This window comes from Lepisma saccharinum, chromosome 17, assembly GCF_977018435.1.
Source record: "Lepisma saccharinum chromosome 17, izLepSacc3.1, whole genome shotgun sequence".
NCBI lineage: Eukaryota > Metazoa > Arthropoda > Insecta > Zygentoma > Lepismatidae > Lepisma > Lepisma saccharinum.
The window spans coordinates 15333403-15347295 of NC_139245.1; the positions used below are offsets into that span (position 1 = coordinate 15333403).

Consider the following 13893-nt stretch of genomic DNA (forward strand, 5'->3'; position numbering starts at 1 on the left):
TCCAAAAATGGAGTTTCATTAGTTCATACCTCTTAGAAAGTTGAGGTGGTAGTTTCAATAGAACCGAGTTTCATTAGTGGATCAAGGCAGCTAATTCCGTGAACATTGATGTTGTTTTCTGAAAGTCTCAATTTCTCAGGCAATCACCCTCTTAAAATGGATGCATTTTCTGTGGTGAAAAAATGACATGTTTGGTGTGAGTTCTTTCTGTATATTTTTTCCCCAATGGCATAACGCTGTCGCATTATAATGAAGAGGTCATGTGTTGGACTCCCCCCCCCCCCCTTCTCTGGTGGAAGTACAATGCACACTGGTTCGTACTACACGTTAAACTGTAGGTTAAGTCCCGATTAGCCCATCTGAGCATAAAAGTGGGCTTAGAAACAAACTATCAAAATCGTGTTCTGGATACTTCGTGACATAACTTTTTTCTATAGTTCAGCTCCATCTCCAAATTCTGTCGACATTTTCGGCTGATTCGTGTGGCAAAATTTATGTGTCGAACGAAGATTTCTAAATACACTGCTCTCCATAAATTAAGCAACAAATGGTGATCATCCAATAGAATCAAACACAAGGCCGGAGGGTGTACATGTTTTATTTGTAACGAAAGTGACCGTTGTCTGACACTAATAAGGGGTATGATCCCTAACACATTTGTTGCTTTCTTTCAGCATGCCCACCACTCTTCTTCTCTTTTCTCCAACTGTTTTCTCTTTTACCTCACATTTTCTTGTTGTTGCTTAATTTCTGGAGGGCAGTGTATGATAAGCCAGTCATTAGCAATTGAATAATTCTGTAGCTTTTTCCATACATAACTGGTTTATTAAAATTTATTCACTTCAGTATTGTAGTGATTATTGTGATTCGTTTTTATTAGTAGAATGAACGGTATTGTAATGATTATTGTGATTCGTTCTTATTAGTACAACGAAAGGTATTGTAATGATTATTGTGATTCGTTCTTATTAGTAGAACGAACGGTATTGTAATGATTATTGTGATTCGTTCTTATTAGTAGAACGAATATAAAGTTGATATTTCGCATACCATATTGATATTTGAAGATGGCAGGTATATAAAAATTGTAATGAAATAAAAAAAAGGACATTTCTGGAATTTCAATGTAGAGCTAATTAAAACTGTACTATACTCTTTAGCATACTTAAACCCGAAGGTTTATGGCTGCAGCAACACAAACAGCAAGGAAAATGGCAATAAGATGGCACAAACACGATTTGGACATTGTAAATCTAAACCCAAGAACAGGTTTGTCAACTCATATCATCTAAGAGAAGCATTTGATTAAAAAGATTAACGGGAAACACAGAGTTGAATGTCTGGGAAGCTTCGTTCATTGCAGAAGAACACTGAAATAAATTAAATAATGAAAATGGTAACACAGATCCAGTATGGAGTTTTCTTTTTCACAAATGGAGTAAGCCACCATCTTTAAAATTTAATGTAACAGAAAACATCAAGAGACTTTGTGAAAACAATGATGAATTTGAATTACCTGATGATATTTGGGATTCATAATTTAAATTAAAAATATATATATATATAAACTATACTCTTTAGCATACTTAAACCCGAAGGTTTATGGCTGCAGCAACACAAACAGCAAGGAAAATGGCAATAAGATGGCACAAACACGATTTGGACATTGTAAATCTAAACCCAAGAACAGGTTTGTCAACTCATATCATCGAAGATAAGCATTTGATTAAAAAGATTAACGGGAAACACAGAGTTGAATGTCTGGGAAGCTTCGTTCATTGCAGAAGAACACTGAAATAAATTAAATAATGAAAATGGTAACACAGATCCAGTATGGAGTTTTCTTTTTCACAAATGGAGTAAGCCACCATCTTTAAAATTTAATGTAACAGAAAACAATGATGAATTTGAATTACCTGATGATATTTGGGATTCATAATTTAAATTAAAAAAATTAAAAAAATCTGAAATAAAAATAAAACAGACTGCTTCTTTTCACAGTTAAGTTGCTATATTACAACAATGTAACATTGACAACATCCATTATATAAGGGATTCTTTTTGTTTAAAAAATTACTAACCATTGTTATAACTGCATCTTTAGTCAAAATGAAAATAAATGTCTGATGAAAGGAGTGTGTGTTCTCCTGAAACGTCACAAAGAAAAACTGTTTTCTTATGCTTGTAATAACTAGGGAAAGGAACTTTAGGTAATTAAATGTTTTTTCTGCGATAAGATACAGACCCTCATTTTTGCCAAAATTCTGATTATAGCCTTATATGTCAACACAGCAAATTTTATTTTACATAAAAACACATATTTTCCAGTTTTCCGTATGTAAATACATATTTTGCGAATTTTCATTTTAAATACATAAAATCGCTCATTGACTTCATCCACCTTGAAATCCTCGAAGGAAAAATGTTTATAGGCTACTCTGCACCTCTTTCATATCGAGAGTGCTAGGTTTGTTTTGTCTTTGAACACCCTCGCTGGCAGACTTCTGGCACCTCGCCTACGATCCTATTGGGAGAAAATAGCTGTAAGTAGTAGCTGGGGCTGGCTACAAGTAATGATAGCAAGGCTTTTTAACGAAGCAATGCAGCTATTGTGGCCGGAAGGCATAACATTTGACAATGTTCTTCTCCTCGTGACAGATGCTGCAGCTTACATGAAAATAGCTGCAGTAGGCCTTGCCGTTAGCTACCCCAAAATGGTGCACGTTAAATGTGTGGCCCATGCGTTGCATAGAATATGTGAAAAGATAAGAGCTCTTTATCCCAATGTCGATAAACTGGTTTCAAATGGCAAGAAAGTTTTTATCAAGTTGGCTAGAAGAATAGACAATTTTAAACAAAAATGTCCTGAGGTTCCCCTTCCCCCTACACCTGTAGTTACGCGATGGGGCACTTGGTTGGATGCAGATGTTATGCCCAGAAGTTTGAAAAAATTGTATCTGTTGTAAATGATCTCGACAAAGAAGAATTCTGCAAGAACTGTTGATGGAGCCCTCCGTAAAAGTCGAATTGGCATACATCTCAACAAACCTGTCCATTCTCTCTAATTCCATATGAAAGCTTGAATCGTCCGCGAACACTTTGGCAGCTTCCATTGTTAAAGTCCGTATAGTAGAATCGAAACTGCAAGAACTCACTGGATCTAAGTGTCTAAATGTACAGAATTTTTTGGGAAAAAACAAGGTTTTCAAACTTTGTGCCAAATTGCATGTGTTTTGGAAAGTGAAGTAGAGGAAGAGGAAGCTTTGGAAAACTTAAGCGTTAGTGACATTTCGTGATTCAAATATGCAAGAATTGTTTCTTGTGACGTGGAGCGATCTTTCTCACAATATAAGATGCTTTTTAGAGATAATCGTCACAGATTTACAATCGAGAATTTGGAAAAAACTATGGTGATCCACTGCAACTCTTCCAAAAAATTGCTCGCTAAGAGGTAATCATTTAGAAACTAATTTCAGGTGTTTAAAATGCATGTTATAGTTTGTTTTTGTTACCAAATGTTTTTATTTTTGTCACATATTTTCCTGTTTTTATCACATATTTTCAACATTTATGACACATAAAAAATAAATATTTCTGTGTTTTTTAGCACATAAAGTTCCGTTCCCTAGTAATAACCATAAACTACAGGAAAATAACACAAGCCTTCCATCTGTTTCTATTCCGGGCAAGATCAATCCAATCTTTCCCATCCTTACAGATTTATTTTAGGTTCATCTCAACGTTATCCCTCCATCTTCGTCTTGGCCTTCCTACTGGTCTCTGAACATTAGGTTTCCCAACAAGAATCCTGTAAACTATTCTTTCCTCTGCCATTCGTGTCACATGGCCTGCCCATCTAAGTCTTCTTGATTAAATTATTCTAATAATAATTATTATTATTATAAGTCGAAATAATTTATTGTGTTGCTGGAGGAAGAAACTCTAAGATGATGTTTTTATTTATTTATTTGGAGATTATTTTAACCTTACCCAGGCCGGGATTTATATATACGTATGTGGAGGCACCAAGACCTCAATCCAATCCCCTCTACACAGTTTCAGTTATAACTTCTCGTGTGGTTTGTTATTATATTTTTTACCACATCCGAAGTACCTAATTTTTTCATTATGTGGTACTTTTCGAAACAGTCTTTCCCAGTGAAGACCCGGAGTACAGTCCTCAAGTTCACCCTAAATTCTGATCTCATTTTGACCATACCCTGCATAATTTTGAGCCTCCTAAGCCTACTAGCTGCTTCTAATCATGGAAGTATTAATTTGATTACAGTTTTTGTTTCAATAGCTCTAGTAATTACTTTCACTTTCTAATGACAAAATTGGCTTTATATGGGATGATAATATGTGAACATTTCTACCATAGATAATATTCACAAGTAAAATGTACATGTTATGAACACTAGAATACACTTATTTATTGAATCATTCATATATTCCCAAGTATATGTACTTACTGAATTTGATTGGGTGGGCACAGAAATTTTTGGGTGGGTGCTTGCCCACCCCTGTCACCGTCCCTGCAGGCAGGCACGTATCCAGGAATTCCTTTTGGGGGGGGCTCAACACCATTTTTTTAAGGGGTATAGTAAGAACCTCACAATTGTATGTTTAAGACCAGTGGTGGCAATTGGGTTCCAAAACGTGAGGGGGGGGAGGGGGGTGCGGAGGGTGTTGCAAGGAAAGTTTACTTTCTCCTGGTAGCCAAGGCTTAACATTAAAAGGCCATAATTTTGAAGCAGAAAAATAAAAAATGGGGAGCAACATCCCTTAAATCGTTGCCACTGTAAGGCTATCATTTTAATCAGAACGTGAAATCGGAACATTTTTTACCACTCGACTCCTCTGTTTCCATGCATTAATAATGTGTGCCGGATCCATCTCAGTATGTGTGTTTGTCCATTTCTTCTCATCAGGTATAAAAACATCTATGGTATCTTTGAGTGTTTCTACGAAGCTGTTACACATGCACGGGATGGACAATCCACTCGACAACGCGAGATTCAAATTGTGGGTTGCGAACTGGACGCAGACAGCTCTCGAATATTTCTCTCTGATTCGAGCCTGAACACCACTAACGTGTCTTGTCCTCCCATTTTTTCAGCTCTTATAAAAGCCGAAACCCACCAAATTGTTCAGATTCAGGCCTTAGCACTCACAAGTGTTCAAAAATGCCTGTCACAGCTTCCGCTGTCTTGTTATATATCGGCACGAAACAAAGGAATACACGTGGATCACGAAACAATTAATGCATAATGAAAACCCTTCCGTTCCCAACACATCTAATGTTTTGTCTCCCAGTATGATCAAATGCTTACTCATTTATCTCCAGTGGCGTGCCCAAGGGAGGGTTGGTGAGGTAATAACCCCATTTGACCCACTATTCCCCCTCTCCCTTCCGAAAATCCTGGGCACGCCTCTCTTTATCTCGGACATTTTTTAAAATCAACTCACCAGAAGTTTTTATCATCGTATTGGAGATTGAAGTAAGATGTGTTCTTCCTTCAGGTTTGGATATGATCCTTTAGGGTGCTGTAGTCTGCCTGCCTTCACACCTAACCTTAACAAGGCCCTAATTTTCCACCCTTGTGACTTGGATTTTCAAGACTTAGGAAGGTTTCAGACCGAAGGGACACGCGATACATGTCGATTGGAATAGGGCAATCAACAGCAACGTTTCACACCGTAGCGACACAAAAGGCCGCACAAACCTAATCTTCAGGCGACACGGTGTGAAATCTTCCTTATTAGGCCACTGTCATTGTCACCTTGAAGTAGTAGCTCTTGTTGACCATAGAAAAAAATTATCCTCAACCGGTGATAATGCTCCTCAGTTTTCTTCTCTCTCCTATATTTTCTGTGCTTGTTCACTATACAGGCAACACCTTACGATTTGATATACACAGGACATGTACTATGTAGACATTTTAACGAAAAATCGGTTGAAGTCAAGGATGACTAGGTGGCTCAGTTGGTAGAGCCCTGATTTGGGTACTGGTAGAGCCTGCAATTTCCTCCAAAAATGTCTACATATGCAACATCTTCTTGCTTTCACATCTCGACATTCATAAAATTTTCGGCTGTCTCTTTATGGTAGTTAAGTGTTTGAATGTGTTTCGAACCCAGTAGGCTTAAACAAAAGTATTTTTTTATATAATGAAATTCTCAGACTGCATATACGAAATTTAGTTCTGGCAAAACTAAATCATCACTCAAAACTTTGATTTTCAGTTGATCTATGCAGTTTATTTCCGTTTAATATCCGGTACTGATGAAATATTCACTTTAGAGAGAGAGAGAGAAAGAGAGAGAGGCCTTGATCTCTTCAGCCCTCGAACCGAGCTAGCACTACTCTGAGGCCCCGGAAGTTCTGCTGTCGTCAATGCCTTCATTTTCGAATCACTATATCTTATAAAGCAACCAGAGGGCGCTGACTGATCTGATCACCAATCGACTGTATGAATTGTCACACTTACCTCTGAAATCTCATTAACCGATTCTTTGTACAGATCAATCGAAAAATTGAATCGGCGTATTTATATTCTCATTATATTGTAGAACGTTACGCAGATAAAACGATTCGTTAATATCACCAGTAATTGACTCCTTCTCTCATTCAAGAACGTACCCCCTCCCACCTTCCAGAGATTAGAAATTACAACGAATCGCCCTACGTGTCGCTCTACCTTTGTTGTGCAGCTTCCAAATGCTGACAAGTCTATACATAGTCCTCAAGTGCGCTGAGACAACACCGAAAGCGCAAGAAAAGTGTACGTGCAATATTACCAACAACAGGGTTATAGAACATTCTCCATCTTGCCTCGATACTTGTCTATCTCCTTAAATCATCGTCACATTATTCAAAAAGCCAAAAATCTAAGTTTATCTAGTGTAAAATAAAAAAAAATCCTGGGGGGGGGGGGGCTCGAGCCACATCAACCCCACCTTGGATACGTGCTATTAACAATAACAGGGTTATAGAACATTCTCCATCTTGTGTCGATAATTATTTCTCCCAAATTATCATGACATTATTCAAGAAGCCAAAATCCTAATTTTATCTAGTGTAAACAGAAAAAATCCTGAAGGGGGCTCAAGCCTCCTGATTTCCACCTTGGATACGTGCTATTAATGATAACAGGGGTATAAAACATGCTCCCTCTTGCCTCGATAATTATCTCTCTCCTTACATTATTTTCACATTATTTAAGAAGCCAAAAACCTAATTTTATCTAACGTAAAGTGAAAAATTTCCTGGGGAGAGGGTCGAGCCCCCTGTGCCCCATCTTGGATACATGCTATTATCAATAACAGGGTTACGGAACATTCTCCGTCTTGCCTCGATAATTATTTCTTTCCTTAAATTATTGTCACATTATTTTATTTCACACCACAAGAAACAAAAAAAAAACTCATTTTATCTAGTGTAAACCTAAAACTTTCGGGGGGGGCTCGAGCCCCCTAAGCCCCCCCTCTGGATACGTGCCTGCCTGCAGGTATGGAAAACTTGAATCAGGAAGTGATCTATCAACATTAGAATTCTTCAAAAAGTAGTCTGAAGCTCCAGCCATACAAAGTGCTATGCATAGTATGTACACTATGCCTAATTTGTCTCATTCTTATTTGAATATGAAAAGGCTTGGGCCCCCTTTGAAAATATTTGGTGTGAAGTTACATTTTAAATATCACACATAAAACTAATATTAGTGAAAAAAGTTCATGAATTACCAAGTTTTCTGGTTTGTGTGGCAATAAAAAACAGACTGTCCAAGCAACCGAATCTTCCTACTGGATTCATAACTGCAGACAATTTATACTCTAAAAGATTCCAACAGAAGGTATATCAATAAAGGTGTGAGATAAGGTTTTTTTTTCCTATTTTAAGCGAGCAAGTAAATTAATTCGGCATTTCTGAGAGCCAACAGGTTAAGTTGCCAGGGCCTCTTTGATTGAGCCGGTACGCTCCTGCTTATTATCTTATGTTACTTTGTCTTATGTTCCTGGGAACCTACTCGACCACCTTCCACATGAAAATAAATAAATAAAACAGTTGTGATATCCACTGACTCAAATTACTCTGTTGATACGTATTCTAAGTTCACTGATCAGGCGTTTCTATTTAGTGCTCACCTCAGTGAATTTAGAGTTCAAATTTTGTCATTGTTAACCTACATTTTGCCTATTTCATATTTTTAAAAAGTAACCGACACTATGTGATGAATTTCTGAAATTTATAAAATTTCAGAGTGCAGAGAAAACATTGTTAGGTTAGATGGGTCAGGTTTAGGGCTCTTAGCATTAAAATAACACCCTTAAATGCTTTATACCACATGATCATGTAATACCTGGTCTCAAACACGAAACTTCCTTCAAACCTCATGAAAATCTGCAACCATAAAAATTTGTGTCCGAGTTGACCAGAAAACAAGAATGCATGCTCACATAAGCTACATTCGAAATCATAATTTGGTGCTGGTTACATTCTGTACAGGAATTAAACGTATGCTGGTCACATATCAGTGCTACATATTGGTAAAAATCTGATATTTCCCAGACACCTATAACTTCTTCGTTTCCGCAAATGGTTTGTGGGGCTATGTGTCAATGGTTCGTGGGGCTATGCATATTTTTTTTTAAACCAATTTTTAACTATTGTAACCTATATGTGACCCTACCTAACCTAACCTTACCGGAAATGGTTCGTGGGTTGAATTTCCGCTATGGAACATTCCCACATCACACAAAACACCTTCCAGATGTTAGACAATGCTACAGGAACTTATTACCGTTAAGTAGTTTCTTCTGTGAAAATGAAGAAATCTGTCCGGGGAATATCAGATTAGTACCTAAAAATTTTTGTTGTTCGTGGTTTTAGCATCTGAAAATAAAATATCAGGCTTGATGCATTTCACCTATGCAAAGACTGAACGGGAAGTCCATATTTTCAAGGTATGTGATTTCTTTACATATGTGATAGATTTGTTTTGAAAGTAATTGTAATTTTACGTTGTTAGGTTAGGAATGTTGGTTTGATGCAGACAGCAAGTTTACTTCATTCCTCAAAATTTTCACGTGCTTTTGTGCATCCACGCAGTGGTGACTCGTGGAATTTTTGGGGTGTAGGAAGTTATGGTAAACAGATCGAGCAAAGTTTTCAAAAATGCATTCAATTACAGTGACATTCATCGCCTGTACCTTGGATTAGCCATTGGATTGCAATGTTAGCTGCAGGCCCTCCCTGCCTGTCATGTGTGGATTAAGCAAGAGCTTTGCCAATACCAACCTCCTAAGAAAAGGTGCTGTTTCAACTCCTAAATTATGCTAAATGTGATAAAATTATACTAGGCTTTATTATTATTATTATACAATTATTATTATCATTTTCTGATGACTGTAGTAGTTTTAAGTTCAATTTTATTTTGCTATTTTGGAGTTGTGAACTGCCTTATTGATTATTTATTGTAGTTAAGCAACGTTAGGAATTTCATGACTGATAACGGCATCCGTTTGTTTCATTTGTGACCTCCAACTTTCTACAGATTTCCTTTTATGAAATGTTCCTCCCTTGTTAAATCGGGGAGGATAAAGAAAAGATGAAAACAAGAGAATGGATCAGGGCCTGTAAAAGCTTTTCCCTTCGTCGGCATACTTCCTTTTGTTTGGAACAAGTCCGCTAGAGAAGTACACACAAGATCTGGATATTTTCTTAAAAATAAATATTTCCTCAAAGTATCTTCATTACAATTCAATTTCTGTTTCCCAAGGATGCCCGTTTTTGAGATGGTGCTGGATTTTCCATTATGCCAACCACAAGAGTGCTAGGTGACAACAAAGTTCAAATTTTGCTAGGTTTAGAACCATTATACTAGAGTTGGCATCACTGTTGAGGAACCCACGGGACCTTCCTCGTGGACCATATAACTGGGCAACCCCCACGTACCCCCACCCACCTGCCTGTAGGATGATGAGATAGGTTCCTCAGCAGCAACAGATCTGGAACGAGCAGGGGATAGCTAGCACTTTGACTCTTAACAGTCCATTAGCAAACCTTGATTGCGCTCAAAATTTTATAATGCTCCTTAAACTCTTAAAAAGTAGAAAACTTAAACAGTTCATGAACCACGATTTAGGCTGGTAATTTTTTGGTAACATTATAGTATAAGGGAAACGGATTTCTTCACATTTACAGGAGAAAGTATTTACAGAAATCATTTTCTGTAGCGTTGTGGAAGTTCGTGAATCTAAATTTCATCCATTTTCATGCGAAAACATGTCTTTTTCTCCGAAAATCTCTGTCCGACATGCTGTTTCTTCTGCCGTCATGTGCTTTCTGCACGAGAGTACAATGTTCCGTGTGTTAAGATGACGCAACCCCATAGTCAGTGTTTCAGCCTCGCCGTGTTTTCACTAGAACATGGCGTGTCGAGTATTTTTAATTTTTTTTTAACAAGGTAATGGTAACAGTAGTATAAGTCGGAGACGGATTTCTTAAAATTTACAGGAGAAAAGACGAGAAAGTACTTACGGAATTGTGTTCTTGAGGACTTTCTGAAGCCGGAGATATTTTTTTTATAATCGTGCTACGTATTTTGCCTGTAAATAAGGTATTTTTCGTCAATCGAGCATCTCCGTTGTGCGATAGCTCGTGCCGCCATTACCGTCGACTACGTGAATCAAATGTTCCGTGCGTTTGGTTATGTAACCCCCTCACAGTGTAGCAACCACGCGGAAGTTTGACAAGATGATGTGTGAGCGGGTTTTTTTTTCCCAATAAAAGGTAAGACTCTAGTTTACGTCCTTTTCCTAAGGAATACATGTCATATATCGTTGGAAAGCTTATTTTATAAGGAATTCAACAACGTAAATCCCAAAGCGAGCAAAAATTTCATATCGAGAAAAACCGATGTTGTCCGGATATGCGCAATTGAACGTACTGAGGTATTTTTTAGATGCTGAAGCACATATTTAGGGGTGAAATGAGTGCTAATGGAACCTAACCTAACAGGCCTAACCTAACCTCGTAGGCATACCTCGACCCCGTGAATGGATAGTGGGGCTATCGTGAACAGAAAGTGTAAAAAGAAAAAGGTACTTACCCAAAGAGATGCCGGGTGCCGCACCACGAACGCAAAGAAGCAATCACCATGCAGATAAGGACGTAAAGTAGAGTCTAGCCTCAATTTTCGCTTAAAAACCTTTTGTGAATAGTTTGTGCGGCATTTATCGGTTCATAAGTTTGGAAACACTGCACATCAGCTGACGATATTGCATATCAGCTGACGATAGACAACGTGAGTCAAGATTTGCCCGCCGAATTAGCAACGACCAATAAATGATTATAATGTTAAAAGTAACGTGTTTTTCTTTGAAAAAAAGTTATGGCCAGCTTGAAAAATCTTCCGCTATGCATATGAGGTAAGTAGCAATGATTTCTATTTGAAAACAACAGAGTTTTATGTGTCTCCGGCTTATACTACTGTTACCTTTAACAATGCTTGCCTAACCTAAGGTAAATATGCAATATCGCCCGGATGGATTTCTTCAAATTTACAGGAGAAAGTACTTACTGAAATGAGTTTCTTTAGCATTCTGAACGTTCTTGGAGGTATTTTCTTTCACGGAAAGTAAAAACTTCGTAGTTTAATGCTGCCGAACAAGAATTAATCACTTTTTACGTAAGAAATTGGCATTGCCTGCCACATTATGCCGTTGTTTCCATTGTGTGCGTGCAGATGGCGAAAGCGTAAAAAGTCACGCGATCTCTGCAGGGTTTCCAAATGTGCCCTTCTCTTTACGAAAATTTCTATTTTTATCTATGTTCGACGCACTTTCTTTTTTCGATGAATTTAGGGGTGAAATGAGTGCTAATGGAACCTAACCTAACATTGTGTGAATGGTTTGTGGGGCTATCAGTGGATGGTTTTTGGGGCTAACCTCAATGGTTTGTGGGGCTACCCGTGGATGGCTTTTGGGGCTAACGTGCATGGTTTGTGAAGGTAAACATTAAAAAAATAAATCGAAATAGTACGTAATTTTCCGTCATGAAGGTTTGAAACACTGCTTGCGCACTGAACATCGACAAAACACAAGCTGGCGCGTCATGATGAGCGATGATCCATTACAGAAGTGGAACAAGTAAGACAAATAATCAATCGTAATATGAAAAGTTGAGGTATAATTTAACAATACAGGGAATTTCTCCAATTTGTTTGAAATTTCGGATACTTACTAATTTGGGTCTCCTAATCACGAATCTCCACTTAAAATTTGGCGCTCACATATAGAAATTCCTGATTTATGGCTAGCTCCGCGGACCATTGGCGCGTGGTTAGGTTAGGCTAGGTTAGGTTAGGAAACATAGTTAAATTTTCGGGTCGTAGTAATATCAGGAATATATATATTTCGTTCTTTAAGTATTCGAAACGGAAAATCTTGCGATAAATAATGAGCAATTGTGCATTGTCGGTTGCGATGACTGATCCTCTTATTTTGCAAGTTTGACACATGAGCGCCAAATTTTAACTTCAGATTCGTGATTAGGAGCCCTAATTTAGTGAGTATGCCGAATTTCAAACAAAATGGAGAAATTCCCGGTATTGTAAAATCTCTCCAAAGTTGACAGTATTTTATGGAAACAGGCATAACTTCACCTTAAAGAATGTTCCGCAAGGCAAAATAGGTAAGTACCAGTGGTAAAATTAAGGAAAATAAATGAGAGAAAGATGTCCGGGCGTTATCGCATATTTACCTAACGTAACCTAACCTTACGGAAAATGGTTTTTGGGGCTAGCATGAATGGTTTTTGGGGCTAGTGTGAATGGTTTGTGGGTCTAACGTCAATGGTTTGCGACGTATTAGCATAATTTCAAATCCGGGCACGAAAGTAGGTATTTTTCGGTGAACGAGGTTGCAGCACTGCATAAATCGACAAAACACTCGCACAACGCGCCCTGAACCAGTACGCTATCGCCCGCCATAATGTGTTACAGAATCGAAATAACAAGTAACAGTAAGTACTTGTAAATGTAAGAAATAGACATTATCTTAGTTAGAAATGCATTATTTCACCTTAGGAAATGTTCCGCATTCCAAAACAGTACGTTAGCAATGTAAAAAAGTGCGAAATATATGATTTATGGGTGTTTCCCTTATACTATAATAGTACCAATTTTTTAAAGAAAAACATGTGATGTACGAAGTAGAAAAATCATCAAACCTCTTTCTCTTCTGAATCTGCCTTTTGGCATTTTCTGTCTTATGAGATCGTATGGTTTGTCTCTTCGGGTTTCTGTTCTAAGGGTTTCTTTCATGCAGCACAGCAGCAACAGCAGCACAACACATATAAACACAGACTACAAGATCACAGATTATAGTATAAAATAATCTGTGACTACATCACAAACATCACTGATCGTACGCTTTTCCATACCTCTCGTAGTCAAACTCCGCCCTTCGTTTTCTGACGTCAGGACTACATTCATTGAATGTGATGGGTCATGGCAGTTCCTTTTCGGGAAGCAGTTCACCGGAGCTCGCTCACCGAAAGGAAGCGTTCACCGGAAGTCATTCAAAGGAACTACGAGGCCGCGGAGCATGCTCTCGGGCGAGGCAGTTCACTGGAGCTTGCTAGTTGAAGGAGTCGTTCACAGGAGGGGATGTGGGGGACTCCTTCTGGAGTGGGTGAAAATAATTAGAGGGGGAATCCGAATTCGCGCAAATATTAAACAGCTAAAGGAAACAATGTATCGACTGACCGACCGAGGTTCGGAAGCTGCTTTCAGGGTGGGTGGATAATTGATCCTCATCGGAAAGTCGAAGGCAAGCCTGAACAAGGCGCTGCCGTTAATAAAGGAAAAGTTGGACAAGTTATATTCTCCC

The 13893-nt window shown here is 38.1% G+C and overlaps 1 protein-coding gene across 1 annotated transcript in view; it reads right to left on the reverse strand.

The window, feature by feature from the left end:
* The window catches only part of Pop4 (ribonuclease P/MRP subunit POP4), a 31874-nt gene extending 18458 nt beyond the window's left edge, over window positions 1–13416 (reverse strand). The window contains exon 1 of the mRNA XM_083138492.1: window positions 13232–13416. Within this exon, the coding sequence (XP_082994618.1) occupies window positions 13232–13325 (94 nt within the window). The 5' untranslated portion in view covers window positions 13326–13416. The remainder of the gene's footprint in view (window positions 1–13231) is intronic.
* Between the last annotated feature and the right edge of the window lie 477 nt (window positions 13417–13893).